The 25,108-nt window shown below is 37.2% G+C and overlaps 1 protein-coding gene across 1 annotated transcript in view; it reads left to right on the forward strand.

Moving 5' to 3' along the window:
- LOC135470790 (laminin subunit alpha-2-like) overlaps positions 1–25,108 on the forward strand; it is a 108,259-nt gene that overhangs the window by 26,154 nt on the left and 56,997 nt on the right. The window contains exons 2-6 of the mRNA XM_064749833.1: positions 9,578–9,870; positions 21,692–21,934; positions 22,495–22,554; positions 23,012–23,131; positions 24,153–24,242. Coding sequence (XP_064605903.1) covers positions 9,578–9,870; positions 21,692–21,934; positions 22,495–22,554; positions 23,012–23,131; positions 24,153–24,242 — 806 coding nt within the window. The remainder of the gene's footprint in view (positions 1–9,577; positions 9,871–21,691; positions 21,935–22,494; positions 22,555–23,011; positions 23,132–24,152; positions 24,243–25,108) is intronic.

The following is a 25,108-nucleotide window of genomic DNA, read 5'->3' on the forward strand; positions in this document are numbered from 1 at the left end:
GGAGAAATGCTTGAATGGAAGTTTGGTGTAGTGATACCAGTATGGTGGTCTGGGATGGACATTTGCCCTCAAACTTGCACCCAGAGTGAGGGAGAAATGCTTGAATGGAAGTTTGGTGTAGTGATACCAGTATGGTGGTCTGGCCAGAACCTTTACCCTCAAACTTGACACCCAGAGTGAGGGAGAAATGCTTGATTGGGAGTTTGGTGTAGTGATACCAGTATGGTGGTCTGGCCAGGACCTTTACCCTCAAACTTGCACCCAGAGTGAGGGAGAAATGCTTGAATGGAAGTTTGGTGTAGTGATGCCAGTATGGTGGTCTGGCCAGGACCTTTACCCTCAAACTTGACACCCAGCGTGAGGGAGAAATGCTTGAATGGAAGTTTGGTTTACTGGTCCAAGTATGGTGGTCTGGGATGAACGTTTAATCTCAAACTTGATACCTGTCCTGAGAGAGAAATGCTTGAATGGGACAGTACAGTGATCTTGTTAAGATCTTAACTCTCTTATATCACAACTCTCTTATATAACATATCCATGTAAGAGTGCATGAAAAAAATTAAATAGAGGTGGGTCAGGACTTTTTTCTCTTTAACATCATGGGGGCCTGGGTCACTATGCGAGTGAGAAAAACTAAATGGGCATTTCGTGTAAAGTTGTAGGTGTATGGTGGTCTTGTCTGGACCTCAGTAAACACCAAAACCTTATGTGACAAAGAATGAATATCCCACTTCAGTGGGAATATTCTCAGATTGGCAGGGTTTGATTCTAAATAACAGGGTGTGAAACCAATCACAAAATTTGTTTGCCATTGATCATTTTGAATTCAAGAAACTTTGGCCTTTATATGAAGCCACCTAATGAACTCCACATCCTTCACTTTTAATCAATAGAAAATTCAGAGAAATTAAAGTGGGATGCTACAGTATTTTTCTTTGCAGAGATCAGATCTATAATATTTATGCCTTAAAAAGGATATTTCAGAGGCAAATAAATACTTTTGGTGCGACTTTGGTTTCCCATTAGGATAACATCCCACTTATACCTTCCAAACAAACCCCTAAGTCCGCTTTCTGAGATCCACAGAACTCTCAGCATCAACAAATTGATTTGAATAGATCAAATTCCACAGTTTAATTTAGTTGAATATTTCTTCATTAAGAATTTTGTGGATAAAACATGTATATAGCTCAGTCTGTGGTACAAGCCGTAATGAATCTAAACTCCTGTTTTCCTAGCCTTGCACCCTGTGTGAGGGAAAGCTGGACCCGATGGTGTCCCAGTCTGTAATTGACCAGGGCTCCACAGTTAATGCCTCAGTGAGATGGAAACTTCACAGGCCCATGTGTGTCTTATAATGTTGTCCTTGTAAATGTATCACTCTTGACACAGCTGGCCCAGGGGGAGGGCAGTTAGCTCAACCTTCGACTCTAGTGCTAAGAACCATGTATGCTACTCCTTATTATACTACACTGGCTGATGTACATGTGCCCTGTATTTGGCTACGTTTATGAATATGTTAGAGAGTGCCTTTTGAATTTACATGCTGTCTATGTGAAAAACTGCTATAGAAGCCTCAAAGAGATCTCAGTTTTTGTAGTGGTAAATATACTTAGTTTAAATTATTAAATATTTGGAGAAAACCTTGAGAAGATGTTTATTTTTTCTTTTTAATAAATAAAATGGTTTAGTAGGGAAAAGGTGATTTGTCCAAGTTTGCAGTTATTCCAGAGATATTGCATTTTTATTATTAGGTTAATTCTTCTTCTTTATGTATGCCAAGAGTTATTTTCTTCTTTTTCTATAATGACGCAACTATTGCAAACTTCGCTTCTTTAGTAGCCTGGAATCCCTGATGAAATCTGAAAAAAATTATCCAGTAACATACTCCCATACAAATAAGAATGATGACAAGACCATCATTTGTTATAATGGGGGCCTCCATGGCTCAGTTGGTTAGTGCGCTAGTGCAGCGTAATGACCCAGGAGTCTCTCACCAATGCGGTCGTATGAGTTCAAGTCCAGCTCATGCTTGCTTCCTCTCCGGCCGTACGTGGGAAGGTCTGCAAGCAACCTGCGGATGGTCGTGGGTTTCCACCCACCATAATGCTGGCCTCCGTCGTGTAAGTGAAGTATTCTTGAGTACGGCGTAAAACACCAATCAAATAAATAAATAAATAAATAAATATGTTATAATGTAAGATTTAGATTTTAAATAAACCTATATGTACACGAGCTGGGGCAATTCCTGGTGAAATGGTTAAGGTGCTTGTTTTTTTTTTTTTCATTAGCTAAGGCACTAAAGATGCAGGTACTATCCTTGTCTTTGACAGAGAATTTGTGAATTTCCTGCTCTGTTTGTGATGGCATTATGCAGTTGACAGTGCTTGTTTGACATTTGGCGCAACATAATGTTTCATTGAAGACCACTTGTCTTTCATCAATACGGTGTGCAAAATAGTGCAACTGTACATCACACGTGGGAAAGTTTGTCAGTATCTTGGCAAAGGTCCGATAGTTTACCCCAGGCAATCTGGTTTCCTCCAGCCGTAAAACAGACTGCCATCATAGAAATGAAGAATTCTTGAGTTAACGCCATTAAAGGACAATTATTTAATCAAACATTGTTTGTCTACACAAACAGATTTTACATGTACATGTTTGTTGTACTGTATATGTTCACAACCAAAGTACAATTAAAGGATATGTTTTGGAATAATGTTAGATGTAGATTTGATAATGGTTTATGTACATGTAATGTACCATATACAAGCTCTATATGTTGTCAGTCCTGATCCTTGGCACCTAGAGGTCCTGTGACGGGATTTATTTTCAGTATGGTAACTTCACAAGACATCACATATATATATATATATATATATATATATATATATATATATATATATATATGCATATATGACCAGAGTCTGAACCTGTCAAATGGCTCCTTAGCCGCACCATTTCTATAGAACCCAGGTCATATCATCCCACAAAACAAATACATTCATTCTGATCCAGGGGTACAAGGGTAAGATTCAGTGATGAGCCCAGTAACCTTGACTCATTTGAAAGTCAAATTTTGACTGCACGACTGAATGAATCCCAGAATTAATGTCATATCCGGATCTCTGCATACATGATTCCGGGATTATCTTAAAAGATGAATGGTTTGTAGACGCCTGATGGAATAAAGACTGAAATGAACACCAGTGCAGTGAAAGACAACCCGGTCAAAGGTTGATTAACTTCTCACCTGGAGGGACAGGTAAATACGAGGAAAATAGGAGAATCTGTCTTGAACTTTGAACTTGTCTATGACCACTCTAGCGGATATCCAAACATAAGCCTATTGAAGAACTTTGCGCCGTTTCTCCACGGCCATGAAAGTGTTGAGGGGACATGGAAATGCTCTCCGTCAATTTGTCTGTTACACTTGCTCATGTGAAAAAGATACACATATCTTGAATGGTTTTGAACCAGTGAAGTTCGTATTTACTCACTAGCTTGACATCAGATGGAAAGGTAATCCAATATACACTAGCTGCTGCCTGCCATCTCGGATTTCCCTGCTTCTATGCCCTAACCAGCCAAGGGCCTCTGCCCAGCTCTAAATGACACCTCTAATGTGGACACCCAGTGGGCAATACTCAATCAGTTGCATGAGGGATGGCTGTCATTGTAAAATACCAATTGGTATGGTGGAGGAAATCACCTACATGTACATGTGCCTCTACACGTACATGCAGCTATCTGTGTTACTACAGTAGTTATTTTGGTTAAGGGCGTGTACAGCTGTGAATCGAGTGTTAAAACTGAAGAGATACCTGTTCGTGTTTGTCAGGAGGTAATCCATGTTCAAACAAACACTGAATGGTCTGCATATCTATCTGACTACCCGCATACTCGCCCATGACTGACATTTGCACTTGAACGCAAGTATTTTCTAATCTTTTATCCATGCGTGAAAAAAAAAACTGAAGTAAAATTTACTTGGTACAGTCGCGAAATAAATTCAGACATAAAATTCCAATAGTAAGTTCCAGTAAGACAACACTTTACATCTGTGAGGGGGCCTCCGTGGCTCAGTCAATTAGCGTGCTAGCGCAGCGTAATGACCCAGGAGCCTCTCACCAATGCAGTCGCTAGGAATTGAAGTCCAGCTCATGCTGGCTTCCTCTCTGGCCGTACGTGGGAAGGTCTGCCAGTAACCTGCGGATGGTCGTGAGTTTCCCCCGGGCTCTGCCTGGTTTCCTTCCAACATAATGCTGGCTGCCATCGTATAAGTGAAATATTCTTGAGTACGGTGTAAAACACCAATCAAATAAATAAATAAATACATCTGTGAGGCAGCATCATGCATTAATAAATTTCAGAAGACTTTCAGTTACCATTGTGTTTAGCAGGCCTCTTGTCACATAATACATGTTTTTCAGTCACCAAATACATGAAATACTTTCATTATCCAAAGTTACATTTGGGATATTAAAACTATTATACATATGTAATATACGTAATATGTAATATCATTACTGCTGATATATTTATCAGATTTCTGTGGGCAACCCATTAGCCTGGCCATGCCTGGTAGGGTAATTGCTGTGAAACACTGAAGGAAGTAATTTATAACTGTAGCTTTAAGGAACAGTGCTTTACTCTTGGCATTCGACACAGTTTCCTCCACCCAAAAATCTGAGTGACTGAAAAGTTCTTGAGAGTAGATGTTAAACACCAATCAAAATCTGAATCAATCAGACATTCACCTCCCCCTCATTATTACAGGCTTCATTATAATGCGTGCTTCAATATACATGTAACATTGTCACAAATATGCCCCTCAAATTTTTCGCCAAATTGTTCATGCAGATGTCTGCATATACTTACAAAGGTTTCAGGGAAGGAAACCTACAGATTTTACACTCAGAAGTGTGGCTTACATGTACCATGTAATTGTTCAATAAAAAACATAATATTATATATTATGTATGTTGATTTGGCTTTACAGTTAAAATCCAGTATTACACTATGTTTGTTTCTGTATCACAGGATGTCAGTAGTTCACAAACTTCATAGAAGGTGCTTCACATCTAATACAGTGGGCAGATTTGTCCTTCAACAACAGCGTTGTAATGAGTGAGAGGTGTAATGACTTTGACACCATTGGTGGAAGACACCATGAGAAGGCATTTAACCAACGCCCCATATGCCTTGTGATGAAGTTGCACACCTTTATTACATCATGAGCTATGTTACACTCCTTCAGGTGCCTGTCTGTTGGTAGCCTGCTACAAGTGTGCTAGTAGTGAACTAATAGCTTGAACCTTTTAATATAGTAGTATGTAGTGTATCTACATTGTATGTACCCTGGTGCATGTAGCTTAAAAGAAACTTCCTGATGGTACCCCTGAACCCCTGACCAGATAAAAGAGGTTGTCACTCAACACACTGTAGTGAGATTGCCCCAGTATCCATGTGTACAGCCCTTACCCCCCATGTCTAGCACATCCCTGTAAATTGCTCATTATCAACTGTCAGCCACATGTGGTTTGAATTTGTGTCTCACTGAGATATGTTTTGGTTATGCCTTAGTCCCAGGACATGGGTGCCATATATCTGAAGATGTGACATGTTTAGGGGGGTTTATTTGTACCTGTATGTAAAGATAAAAGGACCTTTTAATTAGATAATTTACGTGAAAGTGTATGTCCTGTAACTTGTAATGAGGAAAATACTTCTGATCTTTACTGACAACCAGTTTAAAAAGTGTACAGGAATTTCAGTTTTAATGTAGATGTACATGTACGCTTCACTATAGTTTATTAAAGTTCTGCTCAAATGTCTTCTCGCTATTATGAAATCTTTGCACTTTTGCTGACTCAACAGTAGATTTTGCCCCAGACAGCTAAAATGTAGGATATAGTATGTAGATCTCTGCTGTACACAAAAGTATGGGCACATATATTCACATATGCACATATAATAATGCATCTCCTTGCAATAAACATAAAGTTTTAAAGTGCTGAATTAAAATTTCAGGCAATATAAACCAAAGATTCTAGTTTGTGAAGAAAATAGTTCATGTTAATTCAGATTTATATTCTTAAAAGTACTATATGTACATGTAATTGTGTTGTTAACAGTGTTTCAGTATTCATGCCAGAATAGCTGTCTCAGTGGGATTTCCCAGAGCTGACCACAGGTTTAGTGTCCCTCTGATGTTTAACTTTGGCTGTGCTGACATATTTATGCCTGTTTTATGACCTCTCTCTCTCAGCCCTATGACCAGCCTGCCAGCAGATAGCAGGAATGTGTGACAGCCTGGAAGAAGTTCGATTATACATCCTCATGTAGGTTGTACCACTTTCCTCCAGAGCATTGATCAGCACCTGAGCATTGATCAGCACCTGAGCATTGATCAGTACCAGAGCATTGATCACTACCTGAGCATTGATCACTACCTGATCAACTTACCACATATTGCATTTCTTCTACTGTGTTATTGTGAAAACAGTCACACATGGGGAAAAAAACAAAGCAAATGCTCTGATGGCTCAGTCAGGACGTAAGCATGCATCAGATCTATCCAGTTTTTAAACCTTACACATGTTTTAGTGAAACATAATATTTGTCACAAGTGTCATTTAAGGTACCTGTACATTCATGTATGTCAATTGTGTGATGAACAAGTTGGGCAACAGTAATAATTAAAACCCATTATGCTAAGAAATGTGCATACAGCTTCTTGTTTTTATCTAACCTAAAGCCGTGTATCTATGAAACCCATCTTAAAATTCAGTCATTGACTGTATTTCATTTTAGGAAAATAATAAAAATTGAGGCAGTTTCTCTCTTATTTCCAATGAAGCTTTCTTTTGACTTTGTTTTTGTAGGGTGAGATTTGGATCATACAAATGAGTACATACCAGTAATCATAAAACAAAGGTATTAAAACACATTATTTAAGGAAAAGTCATCATAGTTTTACCTCCAGCCATCCCACATTCAAAACTGTTTTCCGCAACCTAAATATTTAATATTGTGTACGTACATTGACTTAGCCTTTTTTCCAGGCTGTCCGATAACTCAATTGTTGACACCTGGTTGTTCAGATATGTGTATTGTTCACACAGGTGAATTGTTTGATCAGTGTTCAATAAGTGGTTACTCTTTTCAACTTACCTGTAGATTTATGGCTGACTTGGACAGGTGAAAATTGAAGGTAATCTTATGAAGTGATCTTGGGCATTCTCATTGGTTTTATTTATGCTCATTGATATTTGGCGATATGGTCCAAAAGATTGCAGTTATTGATTTCCTGTTAACAAAAAATTATTCACAGGTTTGATTGCCTAGATTAAAGTACCTGAACATTGTAAACTACCTGATGAATAGTCTGATTAATGTATACTTTCATACCATATTATAATAGTTACTTTATGGGGCATGCATTTCATATAAGACACAAAATCACACATTAGAGCAAGATTTGAATGAGATTTGAATGTTATCAGTGTTCATGTGTCACTCCTATCATTTTGAAGAAAGTTCTTCCTGAGAAGTGGCTGTGTTTTGCAAATGGCAAGTGCTTATTTTTATCCGAAAAGAGACAATTTTTGTATTGCATACACTTATTTTAACCAGCAGTGTCCGGTTGTTATGTTGTCTTGCTGTTTTCTCCTGTACCCATATCTTATGTTCATTCAACACTTTGTCTGCTCTTTGTGGCTTTGTTCCCATACCTGTATGTATGTGTGTATATATATATATATATATATATATATATATACACACCATAAAAATTAGCTCTTCTGATAAGGGCAAAATAAAGAGCTGAAATATTAAGTCAGAATGAGCGACAAACAACGAAATATATGTATATATATATATATATATATATATATATATATATATATATATATATTTGTGCCAATTGGAAGTGAAATAATGCATAGGATGTAAGGCACTGGTTAAAAGGACATTTTCAAAAGTTCTTAAATTTGTCACAGTGCAAACTCTATATTTTGCATGTATGTTAATCTTAAAATCAGTTTACTTTTGAAGAACGTCCTGCGAACGTCCTGTGTACCTATGTACCGTTCCTTTATGGGGGAAATATGTACACCTTGCTGTCATTAAATGGTGTGTAAATGGTATGGAGGAAATCTTGTACAAGTATCTATGCCAAAACGACTGCTGAAGGATGTATCTATTTCCAGGGTTGTAAGTTATATTTAGCGTCTTACAACCTCAGCTAGTAAGCCTGCCTGTCTGTCAGCTCATGGCTGGCTTTCTGAATGAGGCTATGTCAGAATGGGAAGTGCCTGCAGTGTTTATCAGTACAGGAATGTTCCTAAAATCCTGCATGAGTAAATTATGAACTCTCTCACATAAGTCTAAGTGGTTGAAAAATGATTGATTTTTTGTTTTTAGAAATTTCTGCTATGTACATTAAGCATGAGTGGAAACATGGTATATTAAATACCATAGGCCATCTATTGCTATTTTAAACTGTCTTCAATATGTGTACACCAGTGAGAACATTGAGATCATTTGACTGTTATGATATAAAGTGGCGACTGCAACCAGGAATGAAGTACTTGATGCTAGCCACAAATTAATTAGCAGATATATAGAACTGTAGACTTCCTGTAATTGACTATACACTAGATGCACTGAATGAACTCCACCATTTATAAGACTAGCCTTATTACTGCATGTAGGCTCTTAGTAGCACATTCCAAAATTGTAATTGTTAGAACTTGAGTGTTGGCTATATTTAAGTGGAACTCAACTGGAAGACAATTTAAATATAGATACATGATAGTTTGGCTTCATTGCCACCTGACATACTGCTGACTACAGCATTTTTGCTGACTTATACTTATGCAAGGCTGTGAAGGGCAAGCCTCATACTGTAGTCGTGGGAAGATCTGCCAGCATCCGTGGGATTCATCTGGGATCTGTTCGTTTCCTCCCACCACCATCATACAAGTCAAATCTTCTTATGAAAGGTGTAGAAAAAACATCCAATCAAATAAGTAAATAAATGTGTCATATTTTTTGTCACAATAAACAAAGGCAGTTATTCCATATAATTAATGTTCAGTCAGCCTTATTGATTCATAGTGATGGTTGAAATATGATGATTATTTTATTAAATGTTGGTTGTAGATGTTTTTTAATATGATTTTTTTGTCTACTTGCATGGGATGTTTTTCGTAGCCTGGGCATTATCCAGCAAAATCTCTTTGGTTTCTTTCTTTCTCTCAAAGATCATCTTTTTGGTTGAATTGTTTTAAGTGGATCTGACTTACCTGAGGAATTTGAATAAATTCTTACAAATCAGTTGTTTTGTTTTTTTTTTGTTTGTTTTTTTTGACTTTCTTCTTCTTTTCTGTGTCGACTTGGTTTCATTCAGTCAAAAGTATTTATTTATTTACTTGATGGATGTTTTACACCATACTCAAAAATATAAAATTTTGAACTGAAAACTTGTGTGTTTAAATCTGTGCTGTGTGAGATACTGATTTAATAGCTGTTTTTCACAGATGTGCTTAGAATGAATGTTTCTTTGTTGCAGATGAGAGAGCGTTGTATCCAATTGTTGCCAATGTTGCAAGAAAGGCCACAGTAACAGTGAATGCCACCTGTGGGGAAATCCAGCCAGAATATTACTGTCGGCTGATGCAGGGCGAGTTCTTCAACCCGTGGGAGAGTCAGTTCTGTTTTGTCTGTGATGCTCGCTCACCTGAACCCAGTAAGAAACATCCAATTGAGAACGTGATTGATGGCGGGGAGGCATTTTGGCAAAGCCCAAGTCTAGCTCATGGCATGAAATATGACTATGTTACCATTACTCTGGACCTCAAGCAGGTGAGATTCAGGAAACAATGTCCGAATTTGCTTTATAAAGTTCACTGTCCTCGTAATTCCTTGATATTTTGGCGTAATTTGGATTACTGTAGTTCTTCAACTCCAGAAATACTGTATCTTTCACTCACTGAGCACATTGGACTTCCCCGTTTCAGGCCAATATCCATTGCAGATTAATTGTTTAGACACGCATGGTACTCAAGAATATAAAATGGCGGGCAGGCTCATGGATAGGTGGAGTTTTCAAGTTTTCTAGAGTTAACCATCAGGCTTTGGCAAGCAACTGATGAACTGTGAAGGCAACAAAATCTTGAAAGTTCCCTTTCTGAGGCAGTATGTGATAAAATCGAGACCTGGTTCTTTTAAACAACAAAATTCTTGCAAGAAATGTTAAATCTAACATGCATGGACTAGACTGAAGCATTATGTCAAGAGGTTTGTCGGGGAGCAGATTTAATCAAATAATACAGAACACTTAAGCCTAGATCATTGGCTGAAATCAAACTTAAAAATATCTCTGATCAGCATCATTAACCAAGAAGGACTGCATGTCCTGTGGTTTGGTCACAAGCACAGTGATGGTTTAGTTAATACTTTGCGCAATAAGATACATTCTTTTCGGGAAACCATCAACTAATTATATTCAGAACAGGGGAAATCATCAACTGATTATATTCAGAACTGAGGGAAACCTCCAACTAATTAAATTCAGAACAGGGGGAAACCATGAACTAATTATATTCAGAACATGGGGAAACCATCAACTAATTAAATTCAGAAAAGGGGAAACCATCAACTAATTATATTCAGAACATTGGGAAACCATCAACTAATTATATTCAGAACACAGACCTCTGTTCATTGTGATAAAGGGTGGCTGTCATTGCTGCCAATCTCAGCACTTGATGAAAGTGGTCTTGTCCTTCAGTCCAGCTCCTGATGCTTTGTGAAAGGCTTAATTTAAAGCCCAATCATTCATCAGGAACGTGGCGAAGTGGGTGGGATGGGATGTGTGCATATTTTGCCTGCGTTCTTCTTCCTTTAAACCTGCCATTTTTTAAAGTGAAATATCCTAGAATATGTTCAACGTGGAAAGCTCAACTAGTTTTATAGAAAGGAGTTGATCATCAATTACATGTAAGCAAGCAGTTCAATTTTGTGAGATAATACTCACACACCATGTGTGAGAATCTTGAAGATGGAGCATGTATTTATCTATGCTGTTTGTGGTTTCTGCATGAATGATAGTAGCAGATGCCATCTTAAAGACACACATACATGTATCATGATAAGAGTGAACAGATGTTATTTTGTTCAGCTTTTTACAGTTTTACTAGTCATTCCACTTTTGTTCTCATCACCTGAGGTTTGGAAAATGAATTAGTGTTGCATTGTGAGGGTGTTGACAGACAGTTTGTGATTATTATATCAACAACAAGTTCAGGTCAAGGAACTTATAACTGTTTTTGTTGTACTATGTTAAGCATTTTGTGAGTTTTATCCTACAGGAGTAGGATAAAATTCTGAAGGCCTTGTTACACGTGCATGTATGTTCCAGAATGCAGGCCTGTCTTATATTAGAGTGGGTGAGTGCTTGGGGTTTAATGTCGTGCTCTATATTAGTTAGACAATTGGGTTCAAGCCCAAAGACTCAGATTGGCAGTATTGGTTCCTACCTACTGAACGAAAGAAGAAAATATGCAGGGACTAAGAAGGGTGTCGTATATGTGATATCTTCACTAAGTTTTTCTGTGAGGAAATTTGTCAACACTGGGACATGCCTGCGATGCCAAAGTGACACTGATGTGATGTGACCAGAATGTTGAAAATATTATCACCAAACAAAGCATTAAAAAAAAAAAGACAAATGAGCAAAAGATATATATGCATATGACAAATACATTGATGTAAAAGCCATGCCGTGAACACGTTAGAAATAGATGCTGTGTGGCAGTTTGTCATCAAAAACAAGCATTATTTAGAGTTCTCCAGATGGACAAGCTAACATTAGGTCACATGTGTATGTTCCATCTAGCGCATGTGAAAACTTTGTAGCTTAAATGGGCTGCATCATGTACATGTGGTGTCATTTGTGAGTAAAGCTGGATACAGTTTCTTCCTGGTATAAATAGAATGTAGTTTACAGGATGCAAATTTACTTCATCAACAGTCAATCTCAGTAAGCATTCATGGATATCAAGACGAAACTAGAGTTTTAGCAAAAGCATTTCCTGCTTTTGAAGATGAGATAAACTGCATACTCTTTACACATGTTAAAGGGACCAATCTGTCTTTGATGTTTTGCAAGTTAAGACTGGGATATAGAAGTGATCAGCAGTATGAAAAATCTGGTGTTATGACAGGATCCTGGAATAGATGATGGAGGAAATGTCAAGCAGAGTCTATGTTTCATTTAGCATCTGGTCAACTCCCTGCTGAGGAGACTGATCTTGTTTGTAACCTAGTAACCACTGGTGTGGTGTTCTTGTTGCTAAGATACAGCTGACTAAATTGTAGAAGATATTTGTAGTACATTCCTTGTATGATGTATGATACAAATCTGTGTGGAAAAAAGGTAGCATGAAAAAGTTGTAGTGGAAAGAAGTATTTCCATAAGTTCTTGACTGCTAATTAACATCGTGTAGAAGGCTTCATTCAACAGTTGCAAAAAAATAGGCCAAGACTCGAAAAATGTTTTTTGAAGCAGTGTATTATACCTTTGTATGTTAACTGCTTATAATTAAGATATATTCATTTCTGGTGTAGTATAACTTTGGCCCCCGGGATCATAAAGTGATCTTAGATGTAAGTCAAAATTTTAATCATTGAATTTGGTATGTTCCCTTGTGTTATTTTAGCTGAAACTTGTTGTACAATAATCTACCCAGAATTTACGTTGTCAAGCAATATTTTGACCATGTTACATCAAAAAATAACAAGGGATTTGAAATTTTGACTTAAGCCTTTGGTGATCCAGGGGCTTGAAGCTTATGTTCTCCAAATGTCACTTGAAAAACAATACGAAAGGCACCCAAAAAATAAATTTAGAAATTTACACATACTAGTATAATGATTCATTTGTGTAACTGCTTTTCTTATTTGGAAGTTGAAATGTGATTATGAACATGCAGTGTGGCTTTATTGGGATTTTCCATTTTTATTCAACTTCCATTTTCATTCAACCTTAACTTTAACAGAGAAAGAAAAACTAAAAAAAAAAGAATTTTGTAAACAAATAGTTAAGTACAATATATACAGTTAGCTCGTATCAGACTTCACGCTAGCGCAACGTTATATCCCAGGAGACTCTCACTAATGCGGTTGCTGTGAATTCTAGTCCACCTCATGCTGGCTTCCTCTCCGACCATAAGTGGGAAGGGCTGTCGGCAACCTGGGGATGGTTGTGGATTTCCCTTTGGCTCTGCCCGGTTTCTACCCACCATAATGCTGGCCACCATTGCGTAAGTGAAAGATTCTTGAGTACGGCGTAAAACACCAATCAAGTAAATAAATATATCAGATGTCACACAGGTTAAGGTAGTACAAGTACAGAGAGAGAGAGAAATTCTAGCTGGTCACTATGAGGTCTGTCTCCTCAAGTTTAACCCCATCAGTATATATTGGTGTTTTATCTTTGTCCTACAACAGGGTCAGTGTTGTCAGTACATGGTCAGCAAATTACTAGTACACGTAAGTTTACTTCAGTGTTACTAGTGATCTTTTTTTTTTCTCTTTTTTTGGCAAAAAAACTTCAAAGACAGAATGAAAATAGCCACATACCAAGAAAAGAAACAATACAATGTCATGCAAGTACAATCTGTGCTCATCGGTATACTCGCATACTGTAAATCCTCTAAAACCAGTGCGGTTCAAGGATATGTTTATAATCTCTTTATTGAGGACAGGTATAGCATCTACAACTGACCAGGTGTTGATGCAGTTGATTCTAAATTGTTTGTGTGCATATGTATAAACATGGACTGTACAGTTTGTAATACAGAAAGTTTGCCATTGGTTATACTAGCAATACCTAACTATAATGGGAGTTTGTAAAGTGCTGGATTTTTGGCTGTGGAGATCTGAGTTCAAATCTCGGTGTGATCCATGGAGTAAGTATGTCAACCATTACACTTGGAATGTGGCCAGACAGGTTGTAAGAAGTGTGGGACTCTTGGCCTGTCAGTATGGATGTATCTAAGGAGAGGGGAAGGATTTACATGGGAAGTAGTGCATCGGAAACAGTATGTTCCTGTGCTTATATTAGCTGTAGCTAGCAGACATTTTCCATTAGGCCACACCAGTTTTGTTGGTTTTACATATAAAATTTAATAAAAGAATAAATTTTTCTTCGGTGTGGGAGGAAGGTATAAAAATAAAATTTATTGATCATCTACATGTAATTTGTGAAAAATCTCAACAGTTTTTTTGAATTTCGAAAATGTTGAAGACATATTTACATAATCGGAGAGCCTTCAAAAACAGAACATATAATCATAAAGATCAGACAAAATTTAAAAAAAAGTGGATTTTCAATTTTATTTTATTTCATTTTTGTATTTTGTGGTGTCAGCTCACCTGTAAAGTACAAAATAAAGTGGGTTCCACCTTAACTTTAATAGTTGGTAAGGTGCTGGATTTCATATATTGAGATGGGAGTTCAATCTTGGTGTGACCAACAGAGGAAAACAGAATATACGAGTCTCATATCTGATATATATTTATTAAAGTCGTTTTATTTTATACTAAAATCAGTGTCATTGCTGTTTTGTTTGGCAGAAATGTCTTATATCTGATATATATTTATTAAAGTCGTTTTATTTTATACTAAAATCAGGGTCATTGCTGGTCTGTTTGGCAGAAATGTCTCATATCTGATATATATTTATTAAAGTTGTTTTACATGTATTTTATACTAAAATCAGGGTCATTGCTGGTTCGTTTGGCAGAACTGTCTCATATCTGATATATATTTATTAAAGTTGTTTTGTTTTATACTAAAATCAGGGTCATTGCTGGTCTGTTTGGCAGAAATGTCTCATATCTGATATATATTTATTAAAGTTTTTTTATTTTATACTAAAATCAGGGTCATTGCTGGTTCGTTTGGCAGAAATGTCTCTTATCTGATATATATTTATTAAAGTTGTTTTATTTTATACTAAAATCAGGGTCATTGCTGGTTCGTTTGGCAGAACTGTCTCATATCTGATATATATTTATTAAAGTTGTTTTATTTTATACTAAAATCAGGGTCATTGCTGGTTCGTTTGGCAGAACTGTCTCATATCTGATATATATTTATTAAAGTTGTTTTATTTTATACTAAAATCAGGGTCATTGCTGGTCTGTTTGACAGAAATGTCTCATATCTGATATATATTTATTAAAGTTGTTTTGTTTTATACTAAAATCAGGGTCATTGCTGGTTCGTTTGGCAGAAATGTGATTCTTATCTGTAAAAGAAGTTTTATGTTTTCCTTATGTTTGCCCTTATCATGTTCTGATCCTTTAGGAGTAAGCTAACTGCCTAAGCCAACCGGTTTCCAAAGCATTGATATGGGAAATATTCACACAACAAATGATAAACTTTTTGCTTTACTCTTCTAACCATTTTCATGCTCGTGCAATTTTGCATGTACTTCAGGAGTAAATTAGCCACTTACTCCATTTTTTCTCCAAAACATTTATATGTAATTTAAAAACAAAAACAAAAAATGGAATATATACATGCATTGTATATAAGATAAAGTTTCACTTTTAATCTTCTAGCGTGTTCCATGCTCCTGCAGTTTGGTGCTTCAGGGGTAAGCTAAGGCCAGTGGTCTCCCACAAGTGACATAGTTAAGGGGTGCAGAGGTCACTTGAGTCACCCACCTTCCTAATTCCCCTCTAACTCAGACTGCTTTGAGGGTGACCTGTTTGCTTAGTGGTCCACTTGAAGCTCCTGTGATAGGCCTGTTTGGCAAGGCAATATGGTTTATGATTTAAGTCTGGTCTCTTCAAGTGGTTTATACAGATCTCTTATCTTCAAGAGTCTGTGGCCTGTGTCGCTCAATGGTGCTAGCAGTCCTGACCCCCTCCCCCACCTCCATCTCCACCACGTATGGAAATACAGAATGGTAGACATGTAGCATGTTTTAGAAGCAAAAACCTCAAACACACTTTATTACAAAATGTGATTCACTTCATCACAACATGTGTTACTTCATTGCAGCATGTGACTCAATATAACATAACTACAAATGTTTCCTACAAAATTTCACCATTGTTGTTGTAAAGACCTCAAATGACACATAAGAATTTCACCCATGTGCAATATAGAGATACTACATGTATTTTGTTCACTTCTTGCATTGAAGCAATTTCACCCATGTGCAATATAGAGATACCACATATATTTTGTTCACTTCTTGCGTTGAAGCAATTTCACCCATGTGCAGTGTAGAGATACCACATATATTTTGTTCACTTCTTGCATTGAAGCAGTTTCACCCATGTGCAATATAGAAATACCACATGTATTTTGTTCACTTCTTGCATTGAAGCAATTTCACCCATGTGCAGTATAGAGATACTACATGTATTTTGTTCACTTCTTGTACTGAAGCAATTTCACCCATGTGCAATATAGAGATACCACATGTATTTTGTTCACTTCTTGCATTGAAGTAATTTCACCCATGTGCAGTGTAGAGATATAACATGTCTTTTGTTCATTTCTTGCACTGAAGCAATTTCACCAGTGTGCAATATAAAGATATCACATGTATTTTGTTCACTTCTTGCATTGAAGCAATTTCACCTTGTTCACTGCTTGTGTTCAAAACAGGATCCTCATATGAGCTGAACTACAGTCACTAATTATTATACATTAAAATAGCAATTCCATGTATACAAGACATCTCAATCTTTTTGTTTATTTGATTGGTGTTTTATGCCGTACTCAAGAATATTTGATGTATATATGATAGGGCCCTGCATTTTGGTGAGAGGAAACAAGGCACAGGTGGGGGTAACTAACAAAAACCATCTGTAGGTTGCTGGCAGACCTTTCCACATACGGCTGAAGAGGAGCCAGCATGAGGTGGACGTGGATATCTCAGTGTAGACTGCCCGTGTTTCTGTTGATGTCTGATTAATCAATTAGTCAATCAATCAGATTTTCCCCAATTTTCAATTTTTTAAATCTTCCAAATCTTGTGTTTTGTACAGAGCCGTAAAAATGATATGGTGAAAAAAAAATTATGGTAGAGAAAAAAAAATTTTTTTTTTTTGGAGAAGAGTAAATGTCAGGGGCCTCAAGTTTAAAAGCCGGGGCTAGGCCATAATTGACCAATCATAAGGATTACGCTTCAATCTCATCTGCATATTGGGGACTACTGCATGATCATCACTTCCATAATGTTTCTGCAAATTTACTTTTGTTGCTTGCACATTATACTTTCTCAGTCCCAAAATGTTCTTTTAGACGACGAGGAACGCCAACACGATTTATAGTTTAACATCCAGCAGTCTGGAATTTTTATAAAGTGAACATTGAGCCACATAATACAATAACGTAAAAACTTATCACAGCCGTCCTCAGACATGTATGTGACATCAAGGTAATGCTTTTGGTCCTAACATATATATAGCTACATGTAGGATTAGTTCCACCTTGGGTAGATCAAGTACATGCATTCGAATAGTGTCTCACATATAGCTGTTGCATTTGAGATTGAAAGAACTCAACTAGGCTAGGGGCCTGCCTGGCTCAGTTTGTTAGCACACTAGCGCAGTGTAATGACCCAGAGGCCTTTTACCAATGCGGCCGCTGTTCAAGTCCTCTCCAGCCCTAAGTGGGAAGGTTTGACAGCAACCTGTGAATGGTTGTGGGTTTCCCCCATGCCCTGCCCGGTTACCACCCACCACAATACTGGCCGCCATCTTATAAGTGAAATATTCTTGAGTACGGCATAAAACATCAAATAAATAAATACAAAAATAAATAAATAAATAAATCAACTAGGCTATATAAAAGCAGGGCTGCACCCTATGTTTTGTATTTAATTTTTATTTAGCCCATAAACATGTATGTCACTTTGAAATCTGTTTATTAATGCAACAAGTTGCCTTGTTGATATATGCAAATGCATTGCCTGCCTAAAACAAGTCGGACTAAAGCGGTGGACTCTTTCATTCTTTCAGTACGTCAAACAGAATCACACATGTATATGAAATTCACAAGCACTTCATCGTGCCAGCTGAGATATGTGTTTTTAGATTAGAATTGACCTGTATAGGCAATCATGCCTATTGTAATCCTTGTTTTAGATTTAAAATACAAGTTATTTATCTCATGGTAAGTCCCTAGTCAAAATATGTAGTTATCAGTGAGAGATGTTCGTCTGTAGCTGCCATATTGGCTTTTTTATGGCAAATGACCTGTGATTGGCCAATTAAGTCAGGGCCCCGACTTGTAAACTCAGGGCCCCAACTTTTAAACTTGAGGCTCCAACTTATAAAAAAAGATTCTCTTCTCCCAAAATTTTTTTTTCATCATGTCATTTCTTTTTTCTTATCTTCGAAAAAAAAAATTTTTTTTTTTTCCTTTCCAAATATTTTAATTTCTCCATGTCACTTTTATCACGCCGTAGTTTTGAAAGTGTAGGCCAAATGTATTTAATTTTCAGGGGGTACCTGCCCACTCAAAGGCTGTTCCAGTTACATTCCATTTCAAAACGACCAGGTTCTCCCCAGAGAACTTTCAGTCTAGGAAGTATTGCACGTGTTCATATATGTATTATATATGTAATTTTTTCACACTACGTGTATGATGGCTGTTTATGGATATTTCTCATCTTTGGGGAGGCTAACATATAAAATGTTGTACATATGTGTCATTCCTTAAGATATTTACCTGCTGTGGTGAAGTTGACATACACACTTAGTCACAGATATGACATATCTAACTAAGTAGGGTAATACATGTATGAGAAACAAAATAAGCTGTAGGCTTAATGTTTACACAATGAAGTAAAAGCTTTATATGTCAGATTCTCCAAAGATGAGAAATATCTACAAACAGCCATCATAAATGTAGTGTGAAAAATTACATAGAGTGCAGCCCTGCTTTTATATAGCCTAGTTGATTTATTTATTTGTTAATTTATTTGATTGATGTTTTATGCCGTACTCAAGAATATTTCACTTATAAGATGGGGGCCATCCGCAGGTTGCTGGCAAACCTCATTTTTTTTTTTAATTTAAAAAAAATGACATTTCCGCAGAGACAGAACTATCCAGTATGATTGGTTTGTTTGACTGAGTATACGCTGTAGTGCCATGATTTGAAAGTACCAGGACACATGTATGGATTACATTATATATGACCTTCAGCATGGGATTTCCCAAAACATGTGAGACATTGATCATTGTGTCTGGGAGGAATTCTGTCATTTCCTCTGCTAACTGACAATATGCAGACCACATGCTGGTGTGATAGCGTGGGTAAAAATGATCTAACCAATCACGTACTGTGCAGATTCTCCTTGTGCCTACGTGCATGTCAGGAGAAGGGTTACCATGTTCAAGGGTTAACATGTTCGAGGGTTACCATGTTCAAGGGTTACCATGTTCAAGGGTTAACATGTTCAAGTCCCCCCCCCCCCCCCCATCCAATCTTCACACAAAATGTCCTCTACTGTAAAGTCATTACAAGCCTGTTAATTGATTAAAAGGTGGAACGGCTGAATAACAGGAGAAAAAAAAAATACAGCTGAGGAGAAAGGAAGAAATAATAAATATCCACGTTCTTGAACACTGGTCATTCTTTGCCCATAATATTGAGGGCAAAAAATCAAAATGCCCCTAGGAAACTTTCAAAATAAGTAATAACCCTAAGCTACCTTTTTGTGATAAATAATAATTGAAGGACCAATCTCTTGTTCAGAATTAGGACAGGCAAAATTGTTCCCTTTTTTTTGTGTTCCTCATAAAAACAGGTATTACCAATAGGTAATTGAGACATGACATTTTTCAGAAAAGCAATGTCTGATTTCATTTTTCAAAAATTCCGTATATCATTTGATAAAGGGATCGACTGTAGATGTGTAAAACCGCATGAGTACTACATAAATTTTGATTTGCCCAAGACCTACATGCAGTGTGCCTCTGACCTTAAACCAAGTTGGAACCACATGTGTCCACACCTTGACTCACTTACTCCTGCCCAGACTTAAACTCTCCCCCCCACACCATTTAATCCTCAAGTCTGTTAGCGGTTTATTTGTGAAGGATTCCTCTCTTAAGGTCAGACAAATGATCTTGTCAAAACGGAATGCTCACATCATGGGATAATTTCATATTACATATAAATCTTAGACCTTTTTCCTATTATATTATTTTGGCCTTAAATTTTGAAGATATTTTAGGAACAGTAAACTTTAGCTCCAACATAAAATCTGGGAGAGTAGCTTGTTAGTATAAGGTACTAGTATAATCCAGATTAGTTTTTGTAAAATGTTCCCTTTTTAAATCTCCCAGAGTGAGAGTAGAAATCTCATGCAGCCAGGGTCTTATTCGGCATGTTTTCTTAATACATTGCGTAATTCATTAGTAATTTGTTTAGGCTATCCCAGTGAATGAAAAAGCAAGCTAATTTTCTCAAGGAATCGTAACAACAACAAAATTTACAATGTACTTAGTGGTAATAATTTTAAAAATTTTGTTCGTCTTAGGTTCCTAAGTTGATAATTGAATGCACTTTGGGTATGTCATGCTGTAATTGTGATATATGTCTATGAAAATATATCTTCTATATGGTAGAATTTATATTATATATGATAAAGAGAGAGGTACGTGTATAGGCTGGGGAAGTGTGCGTGCTGAGACATTTGCATTTCATTTGTACATGTATATAATAATCGCTTCCTCCAAATTACTAATCATTTTATAAATAAATAGTACTTTTCCGTCACTAACAGTGCATATCAGTTTTCATTTGATTGAGTTTGAGTAACAAGCGTGTAAGTTAATTATACCTGGACATGCATTAATCACACCAGTGTTTATTTCTCTGTATTTATTGGAGCAGGGAGGGAGGAGGCAGAGTGTGTGTTTTCCTGGACTGGTTAGCCCCCTGATTGTATGTAAGCAAGCTCTCTGTTGGCAAACACCTGGGCATAATTAGCCTAGGCAGGAGTTACTGTGGTATTTCCACATATCCCACCCAGGGTAAATGCTAACACGTGTCACTGTGTGACAGGAGAGTTATCCCCCTTGAAAATTTTTGAAGAATTTCTTATGTGACCGAAAGCCTGTGTTTTTGTTGCTAGTAGGACAGATGTAAGGGCGACTTCAGTATAGAAATTTTGTTATCAAGGCAGTTGTATAGGCCTTTCTTTGATTTGATATTCCCACAGCTTTACACATATACTGTTTTATTGATTGACAATGAGTATTCAAACAAGTGCTTTATCAAAACAGTTTTATTTTTTTTTTATTTCAAGCGTATGCAGAAAGTAGAAGATAGTAGTTTGGACATGCTCTTCTGCTGTCTGCCATGTTTTCATTTTCTTGCAGTAGCTCTTGCATTTGGATGAAATCTGTATGTCACACTTTAAGGAGCTTGTCAGTAACATGAAAAGGTTGGTGGTTTACCACTGGCACTCTGAAAGTTTCCACTGCCCATGAAAAAGACCACCATAGAATCAGGTGGAAAATGTTTGACATTGCATTAACAATCAAGGAAAATAAATAAATGACATGTATATGTAAATGATGAAAGGTGAAAATATTGAAGATACATATAAGATTGATTTATGTCTCTATTCTGTGGCAGATTTACCAGGTATCCTATGTGAATGTGGAGGTTGGCTTATCTCCACGACCAGGAAACTGGATCCTGGAGAAGTCGCTAGATGGCAGCACCTTTGTCCCATGGCAATACTTCGCCATATCTGACCCAGACTGCTGGCTGAACTATGGCACACCACCAATGATTGGTCGACCCAAACACCTGCGAGACAACCAAGTCATCTGTACCTCACACTTCTCCAGGATTGACCCTCTCCAAAATGGAACAGTAAGTGTTGTGTGGTTGCCCTACCTGATGTGTGTAATGATCATGACGAATTTGAAACCAGGATCTTTCTTATTATGTAAGCTTTTTTGTTTTCCGTAATTCTCAAATTATGTATAGTATAAGAGCGGGTAGAGATTGAGTGGACCTGTGTTTAGTTCTATAGTATAAACCAAGACTTTGGTAATCCATTGTTTGTTACCAACCCTTGGGCGCATCTCTCAAATCTGTTGTAATGTTACGTCGAGCACATTCGCCATGGTGATATATTGATTGGTTTTTTATGCTATAAGCAAGAATGTTTCATTATACGACAGGGGACTATGAGTACTGGTCACAACTGCAGTGTCATGGTGGGTGTTCCTGTCCAGTGTTTCAGTGAAGCAGCACTGTCAGCATGTCTGCATATGATCCACTTGCTACAATGAATCATTAATGTAATACGATGATTTCCAATAATAATGTTGAAATCGATATTTAATGTTACATAAAAACAACTTTGTATGTAAATTTAGAAAATTGAAATTTACTGAAGGAATTGTGTGTTGATTTTTTTTTTCCAGGTTTTTGTGTCGCTCATGAGAGGACGAACATCTTCCTTCAGTCCTAGTCAAACTTTGATAGTGAGTTTGTGAATTTTTTATATGAGGAAATTGATGGATGGGGTAGAAAACAGATACAATTACATGTACATATTCTTTCTTCGAACACCAAGGATCCAATACAACAGAGCATTCAAGGTTTGCAGAGAAATAATGAGAGCTGTTTTCACTGCAGCCAAATCACTTATCATCTGATAAGATGGTACATTGTTGCCAGAGTAATAGATTCTGCTGTTAAGTATTAGGAAAACGTCAGCAGTTTAGTTATTATTCTTTGAAGCCGTGGAAGATTTCTTTTTACTTTAATTGTTCAGCCTGTCACATGTGTGCAAGGTGTTTATTTAAACATATTCTGAAGGCATTATTCTGTGTAGACTGATAAAAAAAAATAAGAAAAAGATTGAGGAATTAGGGTAGCTCTAGTATGCTTAGCTGTTGTTGTGCACGTAACTGGAAGATGAAAATTTTTTGTTTACAGAATTTTATTTCTGCTCGCTACGTCCGACTGAGATTCCAGAAGCTTCAGAAGTTGAATAATGATGAGATAATCCTGATGATGAACAGGCCAGATGATGTAGATGGCGCCATTTTGAGGCGGGTATGCATACTCCAGTCATTTTGTTTTGGATGTCATTGCCACATACATTTGAGTGAGTGAGTGCTTGGGGTTTAACATCGTGCTCAACAATTTTTCAGTCATATAACGATGAAGGAGTCCTTAGGGTGTATGTGATGTGCCTCCTTGTTGCAGGACGGATTTCCACCGCTCTTTTATCTAGTGCTGCTTCACTGAGACGACTTACCGAAGGTAAGTAAGCCGCCACGCCCGAGCCATTATACTGATACGAGTCAATCAGTCGTTGCACTATCCCTTCCATGCTGGACGCCAAGCGAGGAAGTTACAACTTCCTCTTTTAAGGTCTTAGGTGTGACCCGACCCAGGATTGATCCTGGATCTACCGCTCCCAAAGCAGACACTCCACCAACTGTGTTATCCGGGCCGGTCATATATACATTTGAAGTTAACATACATTTTCTCTCTGGGGAGCAGTTAGTATTTGTAGATTCTCTAGCTCTCACTGTTCATGGGGCGTTGGTGACACTGAATAAATGATTTGCTGATGGTCATGTGATTGTTTGTGAAGATTACTTGTCGTCTACCAGTATTGTATGCATATTTGTGTGTCACACATGGAAAAGTTTGCCTAGTTAACATTGAGGTCAGCTGTTTACCTTCCATGAATAAATCTAACAACCATCTTAGAAGTTAAAATTTATGAGTATGGAATTTAGCAGCAGTCAAATGTGTAAATAAATAAAAGTGCACGTCTTAAAACATGGACTTAATGCTAAACCTTCTTGATAAAGATCTTGAATGAATCATTCTGATATACATGTATATTAAATCAACAAGGCTCTAGTCCAATTATTTGTTGCTGATGTCCAGCAGGCAGGTTGCTTTCTTGTTAGGATTACATTTATTGGCTGGTACATAGACTAATCTCCTGTATCTTACAAAACAACCCCTAGGGAGTGCATCACCTATATTTTGGGCGTAAAAATTTGATTAAAAAATCCTTGTAGTACTGACATTCCAAATGCAATCTTGTATTCCCCAGTATTTCTACACGGTGAAGGAGATAGCGGTAGGAGCCCAGTGTCAATGTCATGGACACGCCAGCAGATGCAGTGAGGATGCCATCTCAGGGGTATGTCCATAATAAACCATAGGATTTATTTATTTATTTGTTTGATTGGTGTTTTACGCTGTACTCAAGAATATTTCACTTATACGACGGCGCCAGCATTACAGTGGGAGGAAACCGCACAGAGCCTGGGGGAAGCCCACAACCTTCCGCAGGCTGCTGGAAGACCTTCCCACGTACCTTCCCTGGCTGGAGGGGAAGCCAGCATGAGCTGGACTTGAACTCACAGCAACCACATTGGTGGGAGACTCCTGAGTCATTACGCTGCGCTAGCGCACTAACCAACTGAGCCACGGAGTTCTTGTTTTTCGTGTTTGTTTTTCAAATTTTTCACAAGTCATTTGACTTGAAACACTGCTGAACCCAAGTCATGCTGCCAGGATACGTTTCAGGTAACACAAAATGGATGAAATTGGCGAAATCACATGCAACTCTCTCTGGTAACAAGGCTCAAACATGGAGCTTCATTCTGGCTATATATATATATATATTGCAAGAAAAAACAGTGTATTGTGAGAAAAAAATGATTTTAGGTGAGCTTTACTTTCTTTTTACAAATTCTTAAATTCAAATTTGGACTGGAACTCAAAAATATTCTATTATGGATGACTGATGCATTCTCTCAATCTATATTCAAGGGCGGTAATTGTCTGATCTGAGTAAATACCTCTGTCTTTATCACTGGTTGCTACAACTTTGGAATTTGAAAATGTCTGGGTATTTCATGCACTTTTCTGCAAAATGTTTCATTGTATTAAAATTTGATTTAAAGTTAATCCATGTGAAATAAAAACCATTATGCTAGTTTTTCAGGATGTGCCTATATACATGTGTATATATTTAGGTTTAACTTATTCTTTTACTTATTC

The sequence above is a fragment of the Liolophura sinensis genome, chromosome 7 (assembly GCF_032854445.1).
Source record: "Liolophura sinensis isolate JHLJ2023 chromosome 7, CUHK_Ljap_v2, whole genome shotgun sequence".
Lineage (NCBI taxonomy): Eukaryota > Metazoa > Mollusca > Polyplacophora > Chitonida > Chitonidae > Liolophura > Liolophura sinensis.